The 25299-nt window shown below is 47.2% G+C and overlaps 1 protein-coding gene across 13 annotated transcripts in view; it reads left to right on the top strand.

Annotated features, from left to right (window-relative positions):
* DYSF (dysferlin) overlaps positions 1-12929 on the top strand; it is a 104441-nt gene extending 91512 nt beyond the window's left edge. For all 13 annotated transcript variants that reach the window (XM_056345245.1, XM_056345236.1, XM_056345172.1 and 10 more), the window contains 5 exons: positions 1682-1781; positions 3427-3605; positions 4299-4408; positions 4761-4908; positions 10776-12929. In XM_056345245.1, the coding sequence (XP_056201220.1) occupies positions 1682-1781; positions 3427-3605; positions 4299-4408; positions 4761-4908; positions 10776-10814 (576 nt within the window). In that variant the 3' untranslated portion in view covers positions 10815-12929. The remainder of the gene's footprint in view (positions 1-1681; positions 1782-3426; positions 3606-4298; positions 4409-4760; positions 4909-10775) is intronic.
* The last annotated feature ends 12370 nt before the right edge of the window (positions 12930-25299 follow it).

Genomic DNA, 25299 nt, shown 5'->3' with positions numbered 1-25299 from the left:
TGTCCTAACACTTCTTAGTCCTAACTCCCAGGCATCTTGTGGCATCCCAAAAGTGGTTTTAGATCCCTGTTGGGAAATATTACTGGTTGCAACCACATAAATAGCACATTTTGTGGCATAGGTGCATATCCACTGTATATTATAATGATGCAACCGCAAGCTCATTGTCACAGTAATGGGATTCAGACCCTCCTTGTTAGTCTACTTTGCAAGTTCCCCCTGACTGGCTTTTTGGGGAGCGTTGGTGTGACTTACCCAGAAGGCAGCCCATCTGCCTTGCTGCTGGCCTACCCACTATAGTAACCGGGCCACTGCAGCTGCAAACTTCTCATGGGTGAGTGTTTTATAAATCATCTCCTCTCCAGAAAGCAGGAATTGCTGCCTCATCCTGTTGCTGAGCTCCCCCGTGGATGCTGTCTCCCAGGCAGTGGCTATTCCTTATTATTGCCGCTGGGTTGCAGAACTGATGGATGATAGCTCCTGCACTGCACAAGGGCTTGGTAAACGATGGTAATTAGAGGGGATGTTCACAATGTAATTTTCATTCCAGATGTGATGCAAATAACCTTCTGGGACTGCTGCAAAGCCTTTCCACAGGTTGTCACAGCAGCTCTGGTGGCAAGGAATAGATAAAGCCATTGCCCATCTAATAGAAATGAGAAAGGCATAGAGATGGTGCCAGATCTCGCATTATAAGGGCTGAAATCAGGTGTCATAGTTTCCCTGCATGACTGGTTGTAGAGGCAGCCAGGCTGTGGTCATCATGACTTGCTGGTGCTCTGGAGCTCTCCTTTCTTGAACTTAGATGTAGTAATAAACATGGCAAGCATGTATGCAGCTTGGCAGCAGCCCAGTGTAATACTGGCAGCAGATTTACTGGGATACCATGTCCAACTCTAGCATTTACCCATACGGAGAGTGAAAACCTGGGAGATGTGCACAGAAGGTAAACAAAGTCAACTGAGAATGGAGGAACCCACTGTGCAGTAGGCTGGTATGAAAGCACCAGTCCCTTTCTTTACATATTCATGTTTAGTAGGTAAACTTGGGAGCCAGTGGTTACCTGCAGGTGATGGAGGCGTTTGCTGGTCTCGTGTTGACCACTGCACACCCGAACTGCTTTCCAAAGACCTGGCGGCAGATCAGAGCAGTGGTGGACTCAGACTTGTGCAGGGCTCTGGCTGCTGGCAGAGCTGGGGTGAGAGATGGGCAGAAGGGGAAGGGATGTATTTGAATCCGCCTACCATAAGTGCTAATTTAAGTGTTGTTCCTATATTTTTCCATTAGTTAAGAGGAAGGTGAAATTTGGCAGCACTGGCACTCAACACTCGCTGCTCTCTTCAACTTGGAGAGTCAGCCTCATCTAAATTATGTGAACGTGATGCTGTCACTCCAAAAGATCCTATCTGCAAGCTCAAGATGTCTGTTTGTTAAAATATTGTCACTAAATTCAGGTACAAATTGATACCAACCAGCCTTCTTAGGTTTTCCATTGAGCATCCTTGCCCAAGAAGTGGCCAGAGCCAGCGCTGCCCTCTGGCTCTGGCCCTGCAGACCTGGAGCAGGACACATACTATGTTACAGGACTTCCAGTGCTGTGAGGTGAGAGTAGCCAGGCTCTGCCCACTTCTGCTAACGAGCCTCTTATTTTTCCCTGGTTGCTTCTCTGGTGTGATTTCAGGAGCACTTCTGGAGCTTGGACAAGACAGAAAACAAGATTCCACCACAGCTTATCTTCCAGATCTGGGACAATGACAAGTTCTCTTTTGATGACTATTTGGGTAAGTAAGTCAGGAGAGGTTTTTGCCTCCATCTCTGCTGATGCAAACAGGAAGGAAAAAATTCTTGAATCCTTCCAGGATATGAAGAAAGCACAACAAGACCAGTTTAAGTCACTGAACAGGTTTCGATGTCAGCATAAGTTCAGGGCTGATGATAAGTTGTTTGTATTAGGCAGATTTCCAGTCTGAGCCTGCAGTGGCCTGTTCCTGGGCTGACATGATGTTGAGAGCATCATCAAATCCAGCAGAGCCATCACCTTCCAGGAAGTCCCCAGTTCTCCGTGACTCATCTGAGTCTGTGCTGAGATGTGCTCACTGGGGCTAATGGTGTATTGGAGCTGAGATGACCAGGAGGATCACTGACCTGCCTTGCCTTATCTGGGCTGTTTAGACAGTTTTCAGTGCTAGCTTCATTAATCATCCTCAGAAATCTAGGTTTAGCTCAAGAAAAAAATAAAACAAACCCCTGTAATAGGGAGGATAGCAGAGCCATGCAGCAGATTAGCTGTGCAGAAGCTGGAGGCTCCAGCATTATGATTTTCTTGGTCAGATCTTGTTCTACCTTTCTTCTTGCCATTCGAAAAAAAAATATTCAAACATCAAAAGCTTCTCTGAGGAAGTATGTGATCAAGATCCTTTTAAATCCTGTTTTTGATTAATTACGCAGGCTGAGTGCTGAAATAACCTCGCCAAGGTGTGTTTTCCATTTCTGGCTCTGCACGTCAGGAGCTCTTGACTGCCAACATGAATTCTTTGCAAATTCTAGCAAATAAGAGTGGTCTGCAGCTTTTGTAAAGCACTTTTCATCCATGGGCTTCAAAAGTGTTTCACAACAAACCTGCTCTGTGCTGCTGTTGTCACTGGTGGCAAGAGCCTGTGGCACAGAAAGGCTGCAAGTGCAAACATGGTATTAAACGTGAGTCGTCCACAGAATGTGGAAAGCTCCTGTCCCTCAGCTGAGCCATGGGTCCAGACCCTGTGTGCGTTCTGGGACGTTCCCAGCTGTCAGGTAGTTTGGTGTAGCAATGTAAATTAAATGCAGGCACTTTCAGCTGACACTTGGAGAATTGATCTCAGGTTTCCTCGGTAAATGTGCTAATTACTGGATCACTCTGGCTGAGAAGGAAGCTTTCAAATTGGGGGGAGACCCTTCATATTTAGTCTGCTGCAGTTACTGGGTGGGGCAATAAAATAGCCTGTTTGGAGATCTGCAAGCTTCCTGCCTGATGCTATTCTACTGACTGCGCTCTGGGTATGTACAATTTGAGCTTCACCTCAATCCCTTAGTCTTCATTAAAAATCTCAGCCTGCCTGGCTGACCTCAGGGCAAGTCATCCAACATTAGAGCTGTGTAAGCCAGCAGGTATTTTGCAGCATCTTCTAGAAGGACTTCATGGCTCAGGCCTTCCTAAGCACAATGGTGATGGCAAGCCCTCCATTCCTAGGAAGAGCTGCTGGCTAAAACAAGCATTATGCCTGGAAATGGGCTGCTTTTGAGCCTGCTCTCCCCCTTGCTAGGTGGGTGTGTGCCCAAGCTCTTTGAGGTCAGGAGGGTGCCACAGTGAGTATTTCGTCAGGGAAAGAGTCCACGTTTTAAAGGACCTGTTATACCGAGGTGTCTTCCCAGTAACATTCCTCCTTGCAGGCTCCATTCAGATGGATCTTAACAGGATGCCCAAACCTGCCAAGACTGCTGAGAAGTGCTCCTTAGAGCTAGTAGATGAGACCTTGTCTTCAAGTCGCTTTGTGTCACTCTTTGAGCAGAAAACTGTCAAGGGATGGTGGCCCTGTGTTACTGAGGAGGATCAGAAGAAGATCCTGGCGGTAAGGTGGCTTCTTCAGGTGTTCTTTTGGGGACTTTCTCATTGGGGAGGGACGTGGCTGGGCCAAGGATGTGCAGGATGCTGTGGCTAGGGCAGAGAATGCAGTCTTGGGCTGCAAATTTTACAAACTGGACCAGCTTTTGTCAGCTGGCCATTCTCCAGGATTTGTCCAGCACCATACAAATGCCTCAGAAGAAGTTATTTGTTCTGTGGGATTTTTGCTGTGGCTTTTGAAACATGCCACCTAATTTGACTCTGTATCACATCTATTCTTAATGATATTGTGTTGTGACAAGTACCAGGGAAAGGTTCCAGCTGTCAGACTGATATATGTAAATGTAAGTGTCTGGGCTCCTGTTCAAGTCTTTGGCGACTGTTCAATACAGGTGAGGGGGTCCAGGCAGTGAATGAAGTCATTCAGCAAAAGACCCCTGAGCTGGTTGCCTAAACCTGGGTGTCACTGACATTTGAAATGTCCTGGAGTATCTGCTGAGAACACTGTAGTGGGCAGGTGAGGGACCTGTATGAAAGCCACTGTTGCTGGGTTCTTTGTGGTCCTTGTTGGTAGTGGTTGGGTTATACTCAAAGAGGTTTTTCTTTCTCTAATCAGTATTTTGCATCATACATTCATTTCTGACATCTCCCTTTTTTGTTCTGTTTTGTTTATAAGTTTGTTTTTGTTTAACCCACACAGGGCAAATTGGAAATGACTTTGGAAATCGTGGCAGAACAAGAGCATGAAGAGCGGCCAGCTGGCATGGGTCGGGATGAGCCAAATATGAACCCCAAGCTGGAGGACCCCAAGTAAGAGCATTTTGAATGGAAAAGTAACCACCGGGGCACAGATCTCCAGGAACAAATTGAAAACCAGTGTTCCCAGTGTGAAGTCTGCTGTCTGCAAAGGGCTTGCTCCCTTGTAGGCTCCGTTTTGAACTGCTGATGCTCAGTGTATGAGCTGAGGGAATCTGGGGTGGCTGGGAGGCTGGTCTGGACTACCAAGGAGGGCATTTGCCATAGCTTACCCACCCAGAGCAATGCGGGGTTACAGGGTGAACAGCCAGTTTGTTACAGCAGGGCACACTCATGGGGTTTGGGGATCCAGGAGGGTGAAACTACTGTGGAACTCAGAAGTGACCTCAACTTTGTTTGGCTTCAGGCGGCCAGAAACCTCCTTCCTATGGTTCACCTCCCCGTACAAGACCCTGAAGTACATCCTGTGGCGGCGATACAAATGGGTGGTGATCCTGGCCATCATCCTCTTCGTTTTGCTGCTCTTCCTGGGGATCTTCATCTACGCCTTCCCGGTACGATGGGTGTGGGAGAGGAGGGGGGGCCTGACCAAGGTCTTAGGTGTTCCCTCAGGTCTCTGTGGCTGACCTGCCTCTGTGGTCACAGAGATGGTCCCCATGCACGTGGCTGCAAAGTTCTGTGCTGATCCCTGAGGAACAGCCTGGTAGATCATGATGGGTCAAAAAGAGTCTGTGTTTCTGGGCTCTGCTGCAGACCCACTGCAAGGTGCCCACCTCTTTGCGACCAAGTTTCAGTTCGTGTCTAATGATGCTGAGGTTAATTGATTGCTTTCAAAGAGGTTTGAGCAGCTGATGTTGGAGATGCTGGAGGGTCGGTGGGAACACTGCAGACTAATTAGAAATGCAGCCATTTCCCAGGGCTGAGCAGCAGCAAAACCCACGTCGCTCTGTAATTGTTTAAAGATGCAGGGAGCTCGAAGGCATTCAGGCAGCCCCATCTCTTGTTATCGAGGCTTGGAGCATGTTAACCAATGTAATGTCTGAAACGAGGGGGGGGGGGTTCACCTCGTTCATCAACAAAGTGGCTTTTTCTTGCCTTACTGTCAGTTCCAATGGCAAAATAAAAGAAATAAATAATGGAGCCTTGGCCTTCCAGTTTGGCTTAGGATGGGTTTTAGTATCCTCCTCTGTTCCTACAGCACTGGAATAATTCATGCTGGCTCTTGGATGCCGTTTCCCCTCCTCTCAGACTGATAAGAAAAATGACCCGCCTCTCTCTCTCTAGCACTTAACAAATTCTGCTCCTTGTATATGTGTGTGTTGGTTTTTTTTTTTTTTAATAAAAGAACTCATTGGAGTAATTTATAACTTCATGCGGGAGAATGTGGCTGCCTTTTGCAGATGGCTTTGTGTGCTTGCAATGTGCAACCGAAAAGCAAGGTGTGGAATTTCTCCTTGCCATCGTAATCACTTTCAGATGATTTGAAGTCATGCATGCTCGGTTATTCCTGTCGAGAAAAAAAGAGGATGGGATTAGGTCATGGCTCACTGCGTCCCTCCATCCTCATACCCATGGGAAGGGCTGGGATACTTCTCCTGCTGGAATAACAATTCCAGAGGTGCTAAGTAGTATGAAGGAGGAAATAATTGTGCAAGTGAAGATTTGTGCTGCATTGCCTCCTCCCTGCCCTGTTGCCGGAGCCATTCCCGGAGACTCCTTTTTATGTCAAGTAGCAGAAATTAAGCCTTTTCAGCTGGGAAGAACTCAGTGTTTCCCTGAAGATGCAAGTGGCTTTGCATTCGTTCCAGTGGTATCATATAAAAACAATGCTGAGATAAGAAAAAAATTGCAAACTATAAATATTGATTTACACTCATTATTACTTGGTATTTTTCCCTGTTTCCTAGCTACATGTCGTTGTATTTAACCTCATTTTGGTTGAATCAATTTTTAGTCATATTTTGAAAAAGTAAGGCCATGTTTCATGGAATTTTTCTGTTTTTATGCATTTGGCCAGCTTCCCCTAGATTTTTGAGGTCACTGGTTCTGTATCTTGTTGGAGATCTAGTTCCTTTCCTGTTTCATCAGGCACTAAATTTGGCAATTGCCCTGGTGCTGGTTTGCTATGAAGAATGCCCCTGGCGTCTTGACCTTTGGCAGGGCTCACCATTACATCCCTGATTAAATGCATGGAAAAACAATTCTTCCTCACTTCTGTTCTGACTTGTGTGCCAGGAGCACCATCAGGTCCCATTTAAAGTAAGGACCTTACACAGTGTGAAACACAGAATGTAATTTTGCCACTGCACATGCAGTTTCGAGGTCCCATGCTGCAGGCAGAAGGTTTTGTCCTGGGCAAAGGGGTGAGTGATGGGAGGAAAACCTAAAGGGAATCCTGTTAGGGCATGTGAACCATCAGTCTGAGCAGGCAGAGGGTAAGGAACAGGGATGCTGGATGCTAAGGGGTGCACACAGAGGTGAAGTTACTGTTTTCCTGCTTCTCTTGCTGTTTTTGCTTTGGCCTTGCATGCAGAGCTCTTCCAGAGCATTCTGCTCCTTGACGCCTCCACAGGGACCTTCAGGGTCCTTCCAGTCATTGCTTTTCAGCAGCTGGTCCGTGGCTCAGCAGGAGCCTTGGGTGCCCCTGCCTGCATCCAGCCTTTCCACCTGGGAGCATTGGGTACTGTGCACCAGATGCTGCCAGAGAAGTCTGAGCCCTGGCCCCAAATTTTGTCCTGTTTGGACTCAGCCTGAGGACACTGAAGGAAGATAGCTTTTACCTGAGAAATATCAGTCCACAGCGTGCTGTGGGAAACTTAACGGGCCCCTGAGCTAAGCTAACCCTGCTCAGGTCACCCTCCATCCCAGGGGGAGAGGACTCTCCCCTGAAAATGAACCCAAGGCATTTCATTGGCTCTTGATATAAAAATAAGTGGGATTTTTTTATTTATTCCTATTCCCCATACAGTGCTGAAAGGTTCCAACCACAGTCTCAGCTTTGCCGTCAGAGTAGCTGGAGAGTAAGAGCAAATTGAAAAGCTGTCTGCGTCCACCTGACACTGCAAAGGGCTGTCTGGGCTTCCCAACAGTAGTGCCCAAAAACGTTGGTTCCCAAAAGCTCAGGCTTTTCAGTGAATGAAGAAGCTGATGTATTGGTCTTGCTTAGAATATCCATCAAGAGATGCTTTACACCCCAGGGAAAGGCTATATAGCTATATATAGGAAATATATATATATAAAAAATTATAACATATATATCTATAACTGAAAGGCTATATTGCAGAATTTTCTGCAAAATACCTTTTAGGACTACTTCACGGATCAGAAACCTTGGAAGATGTGGTGCCTTTGTACTTCCACTGTCCTCTGTCCTCAGGGCACACAGTACATGTGATGGATCATGGGCTGGAATAAAGAACTTCCCATTCTTCCTCTTGGGTCCTCTTCAAAGGCTTTTTCCAAGGAGAGCTTTGGGCAACCAGCAGTTGTTTTGCAGCCAGGGAACTTGCCATGGCTGCCCCGGTGGGAGCTGGGGTCCCTGGAAGGAGCAGGGGGAGACCTGCAGAAGTGGGGAAGATTCTGGAAGTGCTTTGGAATGAAGAGAAGGTTCCTCAGGATCTGTGAGGAGTTGGGAGTGTGGCAGTATGGGAAATTTAGGCACAAGTCCATAAGAAATCTGTTGTCATTAGTGCAACTGTTTACAGAGCAACTTGTTTTAGTCGGTGAGAGGCCATTTCCAACTGGAAGGCCTTTTGGTTTTGGGTGGAAAACTGCACGGCATTGCAAATTTTCATAAAAAAAAAAGTTGTCTAGTTTTATAAAAATGGGAAAAAATGTTTAAAATCTGATATGCTGAGGTTCTTTTATTTTTTTACTTGGGCTCTTCCACCCAGTCTTAGTGTCAAGTTACTTGCTGGTTTGCCTTAGCTTTCTTTGCAGAGTGGTTGTCATTATGGTCTATACAAGCTAGGACTCTGGGAACAGCATTCCCTGGATATTTCCTATATGATTTCCTTAGACGGTCCTTAGATTTAACTTGACATCAGAAGATTCTTTAAGCAACAGTCATAAGTATAATGAGCTCCAGTAGCTGGATGTTAAGTTAGAGGAACCATTCCAGTGGAAATAGGATGCTAATTTTTGAGACGAAGGGTAATTAACTGTTGGAACAATTTGCCAAAGGTTGTGGTAAGTTCTTTGTTGCTTGAGGCGTCCACGTATCGAGATTGAGTGCTACAAGATATGCTCTTGTTCCACCCTATGCTCCTGTCCAGCAGCGCTCATTTATGGTAGGCTGTGGGGCTTTTTGGAAAGGTCCAGTGACTTTGAGGGACTTTTCATCCAATACTGCCATAGCCAAGAAGAACTCTGCCTTCTGCTATGGGAACAGTTGAGTGAGAGTCGTGGGCTGGACACAAAGTCAGAAGAAAAGGTTACAAAAGTCCAGCCTGGGTTTTTGCATCGGTAACATGTAGGGAATACAGCGGTGAAGTTATCTCCCTGAAGCAGTGATTATTGTAAAGGTTTTAGTGGCTACCACCATAGAAAAATGTAACGCTCCTTCCAGCTGGAGTCAGCTCTGCTTTGCAGCACCATGAAAATGTTTACTACCTTTTAAAGCTCTGTTTGTGTTCTGCAAGCCCAACGTTGCTTCCATTGCCATTAATTCTAATTACAGCTCGCTTTCGACACTGATTGATAATCCTGCTTGGCTTTCAACACTTTGTTAATACAAATTCATAGCTGGACAGAAAACTTGCTACCCTCCAGTATGCAACCAGTCAAATCATAAAAAATAGGAGTATTTTGAAGGATAGACTCCAAAAGACAAATGGATGGATAATTAATTCGAAGGTTATATGTCACTGGAGGCTTTTCTAATGACTTCTGGTAAACTGCCCTAACGTTGCTTGCTTGATTTATGGCATTATTAGAAATCCTCAGTTGGCAAACTGCCTTATATTTTGCTACACATTGTAATTTATCAAGATGCCTTTGGTCAGACTTTTGTTGTGTGCTTTCTGCCCCCCATTCCTCCAAAGACCTTGCTGGTAACCAGCACTATACTTTGTTTCCAGTTGCGTTTTTAAAGTGACAGAGTGATAGAACATCCTGTACCTATTAAATTCAATATGCTTGGGAGGGACTTCCAGACTGGCTAGTATGTGGTTACGGGGGTTTGAATCAAAGCTACTTTAAAAATAGCTCATTCCAAATGACCTAAGTATGCATCTTCGCCTGTATTTTCTTTGTGGTCTTGATAAGCAGCATTTACTCAGCTTATTCTTTTTCACAGTGCTGTCATCTTCTTTCAAGGAAGCAATTGCACGTATAATAGGCTAAAATAAGGTGACACCTCATTTTTCGTGGCAGCCCTGCACTTCACTGTGCAATAGCAGGGACAGTCGAGATCCCAGAAAACAGGCACAGGAAGGTCTTGCCTGGGATGTCTGCTCTTAGAAGCGAAAACCACACCAAATGCTGATGCTGAAACAGATGGCTGAGGCATTAAGGGATGCAGACAAGGCAGAAGAAAACAAATCAGCAATAGGTTTGCTTTTCTTGATTGCCTTTGGCAGATTCTTTGGAGATAGTCCATGGGCCTGCAGGCTAGGTTTGTACTAACAGACTGCATCAGGACGGGGCAAGGCTCGAGAGCCATCCTCTTGCTGTTCAGGCCAGCTGATTGTTGGTGTGATCCTGGGTGCAGGTGTTGGCCTGTGGAAAGCAGGACACTGCAGAAGACATCATGGCATGGCTTGGTGGATGCTCGGGGACTGGGGCCAGGGTCTGTTTCCAAAGGGTCTAACCCAACAGGCAGAGTGGGTGAGGTCACCAGTTTTGGGGGGGCTGTGGGGAGAAGGAGTGGTAAGGATGCCAGGTCAGGGCTTGGGTAGTGTCTACAGCCTCAGGGGCTGTAGGGGAGCAGCACAAAGAGAGGGCAGGGGTGAAGGGGCACCGGGAGCCAGGGGACAGGGGGAGGCTGCAGCGACTCAGCAAAGAGCTGGATGAGCAAGAGCAGGAAGCAAGAAAAGCAGGTGGGCAGTGGGATAGTGCTGGTGGGGAGATGCCGAATTTCTTACAAGGGTACAAAGAGGTGGAAATCTGTCTTACAAATGCGTGGAAGGAGCAATCAAAGTCCAGGAGTGACTGTTGGTGCTTGTGACCAGTAGCCTCTACTCAAAGAAGGCAAGACCTGTTTTCTTACGCATCTGGGTTTTTCTACCATCCTTGCTAGTGGGAATGTGCTTTTTGCTTGGATGTCTCTGTGGGCTGGGAGCTTGGCCATCATGCCTGCCCTGAGTGAAGCTCCATCTGCAGTTCTCTGACGTACCCAAGAAACTGCTTTAACTTCCACACACTGCCCTGCCGTACCCGCTTCAAATCAGCTTTTCTTTCCCTTGTTTTTCCATCCCTCTAGAACTATGCTGCTATGAAACTGGTGAAACCTTTCAACTGAAGCTGTGCTGGAAAACTCCTGAAAGGTCCAGAGAATCTTGCAAAGAAGCTGCAGCTCTGCAGTGGATCACATCAGCAGGTGGAGATGGGGAAGGAACAGCCTCGCTCAGGCCCTAGGCTGCTGCCAAAATGAAGATACAGCTTACCCTGATGCAGTATGCAAATCCCACCTACAGCACTTCACCTCGGAAGCAGCACATAAACAATACCCACTCTGAAGTACTCTGAAGTATTTCTTATTTTACTTCCTTGTCTGTCCTCTTTATTTTTTAATTTTTTTTAAGCTGCTCTGATTGTAAAGCTTAAATACCAGTGCAAAACTGCAGGGGGTGGAGAAAAGGACCTTTTCACATGTAGTCTGTGAGCATTCAGGCATGTGGCAGACCTTAAGGGAGGAGTTGCAGGCTGCTGGCGTAAGCAGCAAAGTGCCAGCCAAAATCTGATTCTGAGCACACTTTTCTTTGCGCTCCGAACAAGCCTCCGTTTTCCTTTGCTGTGCAATGTGTCTTATCTGGTTTATACACATATAAAGTTTACCAAAGATGAAATGTGCTGCACGGCCTGAAGCCCTATGCTGGTAAGTTGCCTTTCCAGAAAAAACGCAAGCTACAGGACCCAGGGAAAAGGCTGAGACACAAAACCTGGGCAGGAGTTGGTGGCAATTGCTTAAATCAAAACACCCATTGAATTTTGTGCTCATGAAGGACCGCATGGTCTGGCTCATGTGCTTTGGAGCTTGTTTTCCCTCTGAGCTGCTCTTTCACCTCTACAGTCCCACATGCCTTCCTTCAAAACCAGTGCAGAAAGCAGAGTTGGGCTGAGCCCTACTCTGAGCAATCCCAGGAGCAAAGCAGCACGTGTGGACTTTGCTTTTCTCCTCTCCTGCTCTATGCAACCCCTGCAGCTGCAGTTCGGTAAATGTATTAGTCTTTTTTGTTTCTTCTTTTTTTTTTTTTTTTTCCCCTTTTTTTACCTCCAAACATGCTTAAGCAAAAACAAGTACAAACCAGAACGTGATGTGAGCCACGAAGCTTGCTGCTGCTGGGTGCCAGCAAGGCAGATAACCTGCATCTTTGGAAGCAGGCTGGTTTGCTTTCTGCTTTGCAAACCAATTATGGTAAGACGATTCCTGCAGGTCTTGCTCAGCCTCCCGCAGAGCAAATGGCAGCTGTGACAGACTGGGATGGCACTTTTGGGACATTTCTGCTGGTTTCTATTCCCTCCTCCTGTCTGCCTGTTGCTGCTGCTGCTGCTGCAATCAGATGGAGCGATATGGTCTAAGGGGATTTCTAGTGCTTTGTAGTTCTGGCTTATGTCATGAGAGGATGCTAATCAAAACAGCATTAGCTTCGAATTTTCATCCTGCATCTACTCATCCTGCAAGGAACCATCTCCCAGAACAGGGGCATCAACCATGAAAGCAAATGTCCCTTTGAGAGAGGCAGTGGTCCTGCTGCTCTGGCACCCCGTGGCTTTTGTTACAGTCCCTTTGACGATAAACTGATCCTTCCCCACTGCCCTTCAGCAGGATGAGAGATGTCTTCCTTGGTTTCATTTGTCCCCTGGAGCTGTTGCTACTCAGCATGACATGTGAGAGCAAGTAGCAGTGAAAAGCGATCCTGGGGGATCAGAGTTCCTCAGGACAAACTGTGCTAATGTAAGCTCCTGGCCTGCTCCAGCAAGGCACTTAAGCCTGCACTTAGCAGAAGGCATGGAAAAAAAGCACACGCCTAGTTGCTTTGCTGGATTGGGATGTAATGTGTTGAGCATGAAATCCCTTATTGTTCAGTACTGTAGCAGCACCCAGATTGCACAGGGCAGCTCACTGCTGCGTATGAAGACAGTGTGTTTGACATGGAGAACATGCAGCTATAAAAACCTGTCCTTGCTGCTGAGGTTTGGCTGATCCAGCCTCCCTTTCCCAAAAGCTTGAGTGATGAAGTCTGCTTTGGGCTCGCGCACCCCAGGGTGGGTGTTTCATTTTACCGGCACAGTTAAATGCTTCATTTATGCATTTGTTCAGTTTTTCCCTAGAAGCCTCCCAACCTTATTTGCACCCACACCCCCATTTATTTGCCACTATTAAACTACCAAGTCTTGGTCAAATTTTCCATAATGCTTTCTCCTTGGGGATCTGATGAGAGGAGGACAAAAGTTGCTTGTGTTTGCACCTTAATGAGTTTTGGGTTCTATATTTTATGAAAATATTGGTGTGGTTAGTCCTTGCACCTCTTCCACCACAATCGGGCTCTGCTGGGGGGTGTCTGGGTATCTCACTGAGTGTTGACCTGCCTTTCTCTCCTGTCCACAGCAGGAAATCAGCCCCATTACTTTACTTCCTTGCTTTGGTTTGCAGAGATTGTGGAATTTCCCATCTTGGCATTATTGCTCTATCTATTATCTATTGACCCCTATCTATTTCAGAAACAAAATCTTGGTGCCAAGGGCCCCAGAAGGGATGACTGACCCATGCTTTGGATGCAAAACACTGCTGATATCTGGGTGCTCATCACCCATCCTATCACAACAATCGGTGTTTATCCCAGCAGAGGCAAGCAACCCTACCAAAACACATTTGTGTGTTACCTCTCCAGAGCATCTCCCAGTGAGAAATCTTATTTTATTCCCCAGCACTTACCAACAGCTCTTCCCTGACAAACCAGGACAGGTCATTAGTGATGGCAGAGCAGGATCCAGGGCATTCAATTGCCTAGGGATAAGGAAAGGGTTACATCCCTGCATGCAATCTCCCAGTGCTCCCAGTCCAGGCTGCAGGGCCAATTTTCATGTCAGAGAGACTCCGTGGGACTGTGGTGGGTAAAAGCAGGTCTGAGTTCTGAAAACATCAACTCAATCCCATTTGCATTGCTGCCCTGTGTAGCTTGGTTGTGTCTCTCCACCAAAGCCAGCCAGGAGGTAAGACTTCTGTAAAGTATTCCCTGTGGCTCCCTGCTATTCAGGGGTTTGAAATAGCTGGAAGACATATGTATCACCTGTCTATGCCTTATATACAATAACGAAAAATGCACTGTGGTTACAAATGAAATGCTCTGAAACCTCCTTCTTCCTGGTGCATTTTATTGTGTTGATAGAATTACGGCACCTTCCCTCTTTGGTGTGGGAATGCAGAAATACAGCTGGAAGGAACAAGAACGGGGAAATGGTGATTGCTGTGCTCCTCTTTTCTCACCCCTCTGCTGTTGCAAGGGAGCAGAAAGAGGAGGAGAGAATGGAAAGTGTGGAGGAGGGAGGACAGATGTGTGACTGGGGTTGCAGTGCTTGTAGGTAATGCAGCTGCTCGTACCTCTCCCAGCTGCATTTTCCGTGGAGACTCTGCACTGCAGAATAGCGAATTGAGCCTGCTGTGGTATGTACATGTTCCTTGGTGCTCTTGCGAGTGGTCCCCTGATCCAGGACACCATGCAGGATTTATGTGGGAGTCACACACCTTGTCCCATGAGCTGGGAGACCTTGCACACTGGCTCACAAGGCTAATTTGTCATCTGGAACATCCCATATGCCAGGAGGAGGAGGAGGAAGCACACGCATGTGAGTGGGGTGGATGAAGGAGCCGTGGGAAGCTCCTGGCTTTGGGCAGCCACCCTCCAGCATTTTCCTGGTGAGTCACTCGCAAAGAGGTTGATGCCCACTTCATTTATAAACCTGAACACCCAAGATACGCCCATGGAAAGCCAGGAGTGGCTGGAGAGAGGTGGATGGCTGGGGAATGGGAGAGGGCAAAAGAATCCCACAGATTTCACTCTCCTGCTGCAACAGGGAAGGCAGAAGGAGTTCACCCCATCCGGCTGCTCCGTGCATGTATGCACATCTCTGTGCAGATGCTGATCAGGAGGGCCTGAGCTGCTGGAATGTGAATCATAGGCTTATTTAGGTTGGAAAAGACCTTTGAGATCAAGTCCAACCATAAACGCAGCACTGCCAAGGCCGCCACTAAACCATGTCCCTTAGCGTCACAGCTACATGTCTTTTAAATAGCTCCAGGGATGGTGATTCCACCATGTCCCTGGGCAGCCTGTGCCAATGCTTGAAAGTTATCCAGATCCTTTTCAGAACCCAGTCCCTCTGGCTCTTGCCTCAATGAAGCCCCTTCACCTGCTTGTCTCTGTTCCTCTTGCATTTCATTCAAAGAGCCACCGAGTCCCTTTGGGTCTGGGTCTCTTTCTTCCCTAGAGGGAAGGACTCATCTGGCCAACACAGCCATCATCCAGAGTGACCCGAGGATTCATTCTCTGACACCTTTTTGGAGCTGTTCAGCACCAACAGGCTGTGTCAAGGAGATGCTCCAGGTATGCAGAGAGGTTTGCTGGTGAGATTGGGGCTGTTTGAGCCTGAACCCCCAAATGAGGTTCCATTGCTCTGGCAAGGTGCAGATGGGCACTGCCTGCTTTGGCACCGGAGACCCTTTCCACTGCATCACGTTTTGGGATGGTTCCTGGGATCTAGGATGAGAAGACCCCTATGTCCTAGGCTTAATCTGAGGAAGATGTAGGGGGCTGAGCAGGTACCCTGAGCTGGCATTGTCCAAACCCAGTTTTTCTAACCCCATCACAACCTCTCCTACCCCACACATGGGAGGGAAGCCCCAAAGGGCACCAGCCGTGACACAATGCTGACAGCATGAGAGAGATCATCCTTGCTGAGGAGGAGTGGGCAGCAGGAGACAAGGGGACAGGTCTTGCCTGCATGCCTGCGCCTGCCCATGCATGGGTGTGTGCAAAACTTACTTGCAAAATGTTATGCTCCTTGAACACTTTTGTGATGGTTGTTTTTCTATTATTTCCTCAGCCTCCAACTTGATGTTGTGTGTAATTTAAGGCTGGAGTTATGAAGTGTGTGAGCTCCTTCGGGGACGCCCTGACAAGACCCCGTTGTGTTTCACGCTGCCTGGGCTCAGCCCCACGAGCCTGAGGGCAGTGAGACAAGGAGCTGGAAAGCTGCCACCCCGCACAGGGGCTGAACTCCCTTAACCTCCAGCAGACTCACTGGCACATTCAAAAACAAAAAAAACCCAACCACCCAAAGAACCTGGCAAAAGAGCTGAACGGATTTTTTTCTTCAATAATAAATATTTTGTATTCATTGCCTGGTCTTGTTTGCTCAGAAGAGAGAGGTTTTCACCCAGAAGGGTGTCTTGCAATGAAGGGCTTTGAGGGGCGGGAGGTGGTGCAGGGCAAGGGGGATGAGGGATGGGAACCAGGTCAAGGCGCTGCCATAAAAATGCTTTGCAAAGCCGCTTGCAGTTGTGTTTGTTGGTTTAACTCCTGCAGGCGGGGCTTGCGGTCAGTTTTGCTGGTTACCTGCTGACAGGATGGGAACACGCCTGGTGCACAGAGGCCAGAAGGGTTGACCTAATGGGAAGATCTGTAGAGAAGACCATTGTGGCCTCCTGGTCCCAAAGTCCATTAATTTTCAGGTAGGAAGGTGGAGATAGTCCTGGTCCTAAGTGACACAACTTATTTCAGTCTTAACTTGAAGTCTAACTCCTTAAAACACTCCGAGGCACAGAACAGTGTTTTCTGGTCCTGGAATGTCCTCCCTGCTAGAGGGAAGCATAGAGAGGGTTATGATGAGTATAAAGGCTGCTCCGTTGGCTCTGGATCTCCTGCACTGATAGCCTGAGCTTTCTATCAGCCTCCAACATGGACAGCACTGTGCCATCGCTGCCGGGAGAGCCGCCAGCCTTGTCTGTGTTGCTGCAGTCTGTTTTCATTCCAGACAAGCCAAACACCATGCGCTTGGGGGATGATTTGTGGTGATCTCTGCATCGCGCCTTCTGGGCTCTGCTCCGCACTGAGTGAGGATGGAGGCACCCAGGCAATGGGGCGTGAAACTGCTGTGCCTTTGTCTCTGCCCTGCATCAGCTTCCAGAAGGAAAATGAGCTTTTTAAATTTTTTTTTGGCCCCTTCTGCTTTTCCCATTCACATCCCAGCCTTCTCAAATAACCAATGCTTTAAACACGCTTTGCAGCAGAGCAGACTCAGTGCCACGAAGCTTTCTTTTGCCTTTGAGTGCAACTTGGTCTCTGTTTTGGCCTTTGGGCTGACTCCAAGGAGACTCCCAGGCTGCTCAGCTCCCTGGCACCTGGCTGCTATGTCCCTGCCTTGGAGCCCTGTCAGGGTTCCTCGTCCATCAGGAAGAACACCATCTAGTTGTACTGACTACCAGGTGTGTCGAACAGGGTCCCCTGGTACCCGCGTGGTGGATGTCCCAGCTTTTCCTCCTGCAGCTCCTGGGATGACAGCAGCCTGCTGGTCTCCCATGCTGCTGGTGAAGTCCAGGGTTTGCTCAGTGCTGCAGAGCTGTGAAACCAGCACGGGGGTGGGAGCAGGCATCTCTTACTCTGTAGATGGCTTAACTCTGCCATGGGCTAAAGTTTAAGGTGTGAGAGACTGTTTCTACTGAAGCCTTTGGGTCCTGTACAAGTCCCTGGTAGGGTGAGGAGGCAGAAGTGCACCTTAACCAGGATTTCTGATGGAAAGCTCCAGATCAGCACCACTTGAGGTGATATTATTGGGCACTTAAAATTAATTTTTACAGTTATTGATGCTGTGATAACAATGCAAACAGTAACGCTGAAGATGCTGGTGTTACCAGGGGCTCATTCAGGCACCTGTGATGCTGGGAGCTGTAAACACTGCAGAAAAATGGTCACTGTCTCCATGAAATTAAAATAATCTGTTTCTCTCAGGCAACACTGTGAATGGGGATTACAGTAAGCCTGTGTCACAACCATGGCTATTTTTCTCCACAGAGGTGTAAGGTTTTATGGGTTATATATCTTCCCGCTGCTCCCAGTGGCACCTCACACAGGTACAACCGTGCTGCCAGCTCTACCTTTGCACCATCCCTGGGGGATGTCCAGCAACCAGCTGTGCCTGTGCCCTCAAGATCTTGTTTCTGTTCGTCCATCCTGGCTGCAGCTACCTGCCATCCCAGGCAAAGTCAGCGTCTCACAGCTCTGATGCTGCCTGGATTCAAAGCTTGACTGCAGAGGAACTCAAGTTGAGATGCTACAGAGAAGGTTGCAGCAGTTTTGCAATGCAGATAGAGCCAGTCGTAATCTCTTTCAATGCTGAATTACTTGCTTGAGATGAATTCAAGGTAATACTGAGGTTGGTAACTGTCACCAGCACTGAGAAAAGCCACCAAGGCTCAGTGCTCTCCTCTGTGCTCTGCCCCGTGACTGCCTCCTCGATTCCCAGGTCTGCGGGGGGCTGTTCCTCATGCACTATACTCTCAGCAACCAGCCTGTTGCACTGTGAGTATGCAGGCGCTGGCCCTGCTTTCCCTGAGTGTCTGCTCAGTCTGCCATTGCATGCATCCATACCTGTGTGATGGATGCCTGGCTTTAGTTTCAGGCCATATGCTCGATCATCCAGACTGTGAGGTTATAAAATAATCCCAGTAATGGGTGCCTGTGGCTGCTGCTGCTTTGCTGAGCCAGGATTGAATGACTGTCACACTGCCTGAACCTTGTCTTTTGCCCAGGGCAGTGGGCACAGACAGACCGTCTGCTCCCTTGGCCTCCATGGAAGGGGGATCAGCATTGGGAGTGGGGACCATATTCCCTCCTTGCAGCATTTGCAGTGTTCAGCTGGTGCAGGATCAAGACGTCAAAGTGTCTTGTCCCACTTCACAGTCCTGGAGGACTTATTTTGTGTTCAGTCCTTAGGAGCTGATGGGATGCAGCTGAGATGTTTATTTGTGGTCGAGTGAATCCCATCAAGTCTGGAGAACATGGACTGAAAATATCTTTTCCCCTCAGACTGTGACTCAAAGACACTATGACCGAGACACAACAAAGGAAGAAAGCAAACACGACTGTGGTCTAGGTTGGCATGCTTGCACCCTCGTGTGAACTTGTAGCCACATGACAAAGCAGAATCTTGGAACAGGACCCCAAGGGGAGCTGAGCATTTCTGTGCAGAGCAAGGACTTTCCCCATTAGGCTGATTGCAAAACATGCTATACAAGAGGATCAGTGCTGCAGGGTTTAACACGCCCTTTGTCAGTTCTCTGCCCTCCTTCTGGATCAGAGGTGGATGAGAGCAAATGGTTCCTCAGGCCTGGAGGGTGCTGCCCACATGCCATGTCACAAAAAAATTGCAAACAAGACATGGACATCAATGAGTGAAGGTCCCACACTTTGAACTGAATCAATACCACAACAAGGAGAGGTGCCTTGTGCTCTCTTTCCATCATGCCCACAAGGTCTGAAGGCACAGAAAGGTCTCAGCCCCATCTGTCCCACTGTGGTGGTCACAGCGTCTCCTCCCCTTGTCTTCAGCAATGCCTGCCCACTGAGTTTCGAGAATCATGTGTTTCCTGTCCACGCTGTGGGCTACAGCTATAGTACAAAGAATCCATGGTGTTCCTGGAGTAGGATCAACCAGGCTTGTTCTCATCAAAACCACGTCCACCCAGTCCACGGGGAAGAGACTGAAGCTCTCTGTGTTTCGGCTCCCCACTGTGAAGTGCTGAGGTTTTCAGGCTCAGGCAATGTTTTAGCAACGACGTAAACATGGTGAGTGTGGACAGAGGGTGATCCTGGTCTGAGGGATGAGCTGGGATCTGTACTAGGCTATGGCAGTAGAGACACCTTCAAATCCTGGGTCCAGGTGGTTGATGACATTGGAACCATTCCTCTAAGCTGTGTGTGGCCAGGCTTTACCTTCCCTTTTCTTTCCCCCTCTCTTTGGTCTTTTACCCCTCTCTCCTCCATCCTCTCCTCCTTTTTCACTTGTGGTTTGCCGTTGATTTGTGTCCAGACCTCCTCAAAGACTGCCATCCCAGGAGGAGTGGAGAATTACACTCTCACAAATTAGGAAAGCCAGCCTCTCTCTCCCTCTTCGTCCTTCTTCTCAGAACATGTGTGAAAGAAATTCACCTGTTCTACCTCCTAATGATGAGACCTTTTTGTGGTTTTCTCTGGAAACAGCATAATCCCATGTCTATGAAAAGCACAAAGCCAGGGCACTTAAACTGGATTGAGTGTGTGGGGCCAGCTCGGCAGCGGGTGGAAGCGGCAGCAGCCTCTCTATCCCCTTATTTTTTCTCCTTTGGAGCAGACTTAAGCTTGTACTTCTGTCTGAAGCAAATAAAGACAAATAGGATTTGGTGTATATGGAAAAGGGGAAAAAAAACCTGAGCAAGCAAGAGATTTATGGTTGCTGTTTGCCAATGAAAACACAGTGGGAAGAGTCATCTGCTTGCAATGTAGATGGCTGTAGGCTGGAAAACAAAGCCTGGATTGATTGTCTTCCTCTGTAGTCAACAGAGAACAATTGGCACCTGTCGGGATGAGTCACTGCAGCTGAAGACAATGTCTCAGAGTGGTGGGCTGCATCCGTCTGGGGACTTGGAGCTGCCCAGTGACTCTAGAGGGACAGGAAGGTCATCGGTGTGGCTTCACAGTCTACCTCTTCAATGCTGGAAGTTTGTCAAGATGCCACCTAGCTCAGGTCTGGTGGAGCTCCCCTCACTGTTGCCCATCCCGTCTTTGTTACCCTAGGGACTGTGAGCAATCTGCAGTCAGGCCCCTCAAAATCATTACTTTTTTAGAAATTATGCAATCTGAAGAAAAGAAAATAGAAAGAATAACATAAAGGCTGCCTTCCCCCCCTCCTCGCCCCCCCCAGCTGTTTGAGTAATCAGGGATTTGAAATTCCAAGATTTTCTTTACAAGAAAAAAACCTAAAAATACCCCTGTTTTCATATGAGAACTGCCATTCTGACATTTCCTTCAACTCCAGCACTGTCTCTTTTAAGAAATACCAGAAAACACAAAACTTATGGGCAATGGAGACAGCTGGCATCATCTTCCTCATGGCTTGAACACAGGAAACCACACAAGTAATGTTGGAGACCTTTACTAAATCTCAAATGGTTCATAAAGAATGAATTCTTGAAAGGATAATCTCCTCCTTTCTACCTCCCCCACCCATCTCAACCGGGCAATGGGAGTAATTAGCACAAACGGAGGGCTTGCCCCACACATAGTCCATTCTGGGCTACTTCAGCCTTCCTGCAGAACTGGAGAGGAGGAAGTTGGCCAAGGACCTGGACCAAAGGCAGGGAAGCGATATGAGGTACCTGAGAGAATGGAAACTCCTTGTAGGAAGAGATCAGAAGACAGGCTTGTTTAGCCCAGCAAGAAGCAGACTCAGAGGACTCTGTCTGACAGCCACAAGACAGACTGGTGTAAATCTCAGCCAAGCAGAGGAGCTAAAAGAAAATGTTAGCATAAGAGATAAAATAGAGAGAAAATGGCTGTGGATACATTCAGACTTTTATTGCAGTGAGAGCATCAGTTGAGGTCGTACTGGGTCTTGACCTTCCCTCAAGGTTGGACCCTCATCCATGATGCTTCATCTCCTCATGCCTCAGGCTTTCCACCACAAAGGGTTTGCTGCCTGAGGCTCAGCTGTGATCTGTAAAGCCCACAGCTCCTGCTGGGTTCACCTGGTGTAACAAGATCTGCTTTTAAGCTGCTCAACAGCTCCAGCTGTCAGTTTTCTTTTCCGTGTCCCCAGGATGCTCATTACTGTCTCCAAAGGAAAGATATTCTGCTAAACATGGACACGCTCACCATAAATCTAGTTCCAAGCATACAACAAGATTGGATAAAAGCAGTTTTAACTATGGTGCTCACCTCCTTCTAGCAAACCAGGACCTATTGGACACTTCCAGTCTGAAAACCACTACCACATAGATGGCTCAGGTGGCTGTGACTGGTGGCACTGGGACCAGCTCCACTGTCTGTGTTTCACCCAAACTGAAAGGCCATGAAGGACTGGTTGTGAAGTGTTAGCTTTATCTGTCACAAGTGAAGTTCGTGAAGAGCTAAATGTTGAATTTGGACAGTTCACAACCTCACTGGTGAGGGCAGTTGTCCATTCTATCCTTGCCTTCACCATGGCATTGGGAAGATTCCCCTTTGATGATCTCTGGGCTCTTCTGAGTCCTGCTCTGTGGACCCAAGCGAAGCCACAGGTATCACACTGGGCTGTGCAGAAATTACAAGCCCTCAGGTCCAAGTCCTTTCCAGTCTCACCCTGCCAAGGAGAAGCAGAGACTAGAGAGGGTCTGTAGAAGGAAATCCATTACTGGTATGCTGGTGGGTGTGAGACATGCCAGCTGCCTAATTCGGTGAGGTCTGCTTGCTATTAAAGTGCAGGAGATCAGCTGAAGCACTGGAGGCCATTAAGTGCTACTTTTCAGTAACAGGCTTTTGAAACTGGCTGTTTATTATGATATATGGTGAGCTGTGCAGTGAACGCTGCAGAATAAAAAAAAGCCAAAAAAAAAGCCTTCTAGTTGGTTGCAGGATGGAAAACCATCAGACTATCAAACACGTCTTCCCTTCTCCTACATCCCAGTCATGGAAAGCCCCTTAACAGATATATCAGCTTCTTCATCACCTCGACATAATGGAGTATCCAGACTCCACAGTTGAAATGTCAATAATTTGTGGAGGGTGAAATGTGTTTTTTAGCTTACCTGGAACAGATTGCCTGGAGCACGGCTGACAGTAGGCATATGAATCCATCCTGCCACCTATAAGGCTTCAAAACAGGGCTCAAAGGGATGAAACAAACCAAAATGGTTGGAAACCTTTCAGTTCCTAAAGGGGAATATTTGCTGTGGTGCCAAGGATGGGGCTGGATGCTGGGACTCTGGGTTGCAGCAGGTCCCTTTCTTCTGCTTTTCCAACACGGGCAGATGGATCATCTTTAAATCAAGCAGATTTTTTAATCCCAGAAGCCAGCTCTGCTGGAAGGAACAAGCTGTCATGAAACAAGGAGCACACTCAGGCAGACCGAGAGAGCAGAAGCAAACACGGGGACAGGTGAAAAAGCCCACGCTTTCCCTGAAAATGTGTGAAGAAAAAAAACCACCACTGAAAAATGCTCATTTCACTCAGAAGTTCTCATAGGAATTTGGGAGGCTCCTGATAGCAAAAACAAGCTGTTCTGGTTTAAAACAGAATAAGGAAAGGTCACATCTGCTGATTTTACATCACCCTTATTTTCTCTCCTTGTCTTCTGTGGTAGAAACAACAAAACTCAAAATGAAAACATGCAACCAAATAAGAACTGTCTGCAGCTATTCTTATTTTAGCCAAATCAATCATGCTATTGACTTCTTCTTCTTCTTCTTCTTCTTCTTTTCTTCTTCTTCTTCTTCTTCTTTTCTTTTTCTTTTCTTCTTTTCTTCTTCTTTTTTTTCTTCTTCTTTCTTCTTCTTCTTCCTATTACTATTACTGTTACCATTACTATTACTATTGCTATTGCTGTTACTATTACTATTACTACCGCTGCTGCAACTAATAATCTTCCTTCATGTATTTTTCCATCTGAAGAGTAAGGATAAAGCAGTTCAGACCAAATATCTATCTGGCCCAGGTAGTTGCTGCTTCTTGTATGGCACTTGATAGGCCTTTCTAACTACAGCTGAGATTTTTGTTTTTGCTTGGTGAAACAAAGAGTATGAACTTTAAACCTCACTGCAGATTGGCCAAATTTTAAACTCAGTGTTTTTCTCAGTGAAGTGATTAAAGGAATGAAAAAAAACCCTTGCAAATACCTCTGCCCTGCACTTCAGATTGACTGAAAAAAAATAATTAAAAAAACCCCATTTAATGAAAACATAGCTAAACTTTAAACTTGATTAAACTTAACTTATTTAAACAATTATAAACTTTAAAAGGAATAGATTCCAAATGCTGAAGTTAAAAGCAGAACTTAAAAAAACTGCTCACAGGCAAATTCTGAAACAAAAGGAAATATTTGAAGGTTTCAATTTTTGTTAAAATATTTTTACTTTCTCTGCTCCCTTCCCATTTGCCAAAGCTGTGACTGACTGCATTTTTTAGGATAACATCTGAGGGACCCAACAACGATGGAATGATGCTACAGTACTTTGGTGGCAAGGGGAAGCCTGCAGAGGTAAGCTATATAGTGATTTTACTGCGTGGATGTGTAAATGTGGAGGAAGAGCTCAGCCTCTGGATATCAGAGCCAGATGGACCTGGGGGAAGGAGATGCCAGGAGAGGGAGAGGGGAAAACCTGGAAAGACCCTGAGGATGGGTTGTAAAGAGACAGAAAGTAGGTGGTGGCCATCTCAACACCCCGTCTCCCCAGAGAGGTTGGGCTGGAAGGAGTCCCAGATGCTGCAGTGGGAGGGTGAAATAGTCTTGAGAATTGTCCAGACCCTGCCATTGCCTGCTTTAGCCTGGGGTGAGGTTTAATTCTGAGCCATGACAATGCTATGGCAAGGGAAAGCTGGCCTGGAAAGTGCCTTGGGTGTAAGGCAGAGGATGGTGTCAGGGCTGATGTCTGAGGAGTTCTCTCTGTCAAATGGTCATTAAAAGTCATCAAAAAGTCATTAAAAGAGGTTTAGATGACTTCTGAAGCTTGCCAAAATCTGGATTAATTGGATTTTTGCTGCCATTTGACCAGTTTGTGTTCCTCTGCTGGCACCCACGCTGGTTGCTTGCCCCATCCCATGCAAACACAATGTGGAAAGGCTCAGCAAGATGGAAAAAAATAGATGTTGTGGCTGTAGTGCTGTCACTGCGATAAGGGATAGGTCACTGAACTGCTTGAGCGAGCAGGAAAATACCTGAAAGCCAGAGCCAGGGTAAGAAATGGCAGTGGTGGGACACAAAAGGTTGTTTCAGTGGCTGCTTTCAACCCACCATCTGCTCTTCAGCTCCAGGACAGGGTGTCCTTCTGTTCCTGTCCCATGAGTGTGGTGGAGCAGGAGGACATGGGCTCACTGTGAACTTCTTGCAAGTCTCGCTTGCTTCTTACCTTCCTACCAAAACCACCCAGTGATCTCAGTGCCAAGGGAAAAGTCAGGTCTGTGTTGGCAGCAAGAGCGAGAACAGGGTGAAGGAGGGGATGAGGATGGACAGGGAAAGGGGAGGTTTATTGCCGACAGAGTTAAACAGTTGAGACCTTTCCTCTACCTCCTTGCCAGACCATTCCAACACAGTAAATCACCCAAACCTTGATGGGAAGAGAGTTGCCAACTTGGATAAAAGACTAATTGCCATGATAGGAGTCCAGTTGTTCCGACTGGGGATTTGGGGTAATGGAAGTTGGGTCTGGGTTTACATAAATGTTATGCCAAGTTAATGCATGAATGAAGATCTGCCTGTGTGCCTTTATGAGGTCTATGATCCTGCTGATGGGCTGCCAACACCACCGGCGCTCGGACCTCCAAAAGGAGGGCTGGGGGGCCCCTGAACCATGGTGTGTTTTACAGTAACAATAAAACCCCTTAATGAAGAAAAGAAAATGTATACTCTGCTTTGATTGATGTGAAAGCCATGTACACACATCTTGACGGCTCCTAGAAGAGGACCAACAGGGAGGGAAACCACTGTGGGGCTGGCAGAGCAAAGCATTTTGTTCCTTGGTAGCAAACAGCTACTGTTAAGAGGAGCAAAATATTTGC

Source organism: Falco biarmicus, chromosome 1, assembly GCF_023638135.1.
Source record: "Falco biarmicus isolate bFalBia1 chromosome 1, bFalBia1.pri, whole genome shotgun sequence".
NCBI classification, from domain to species: Eukaryota; Metazoa; Chordata; class Aves; order Falconiformes; family Falconidae; genus Falco; species Falco biarmicus.
This window is presented reverse-complemented; position numbering and strand designations above follow the sequence as displayed.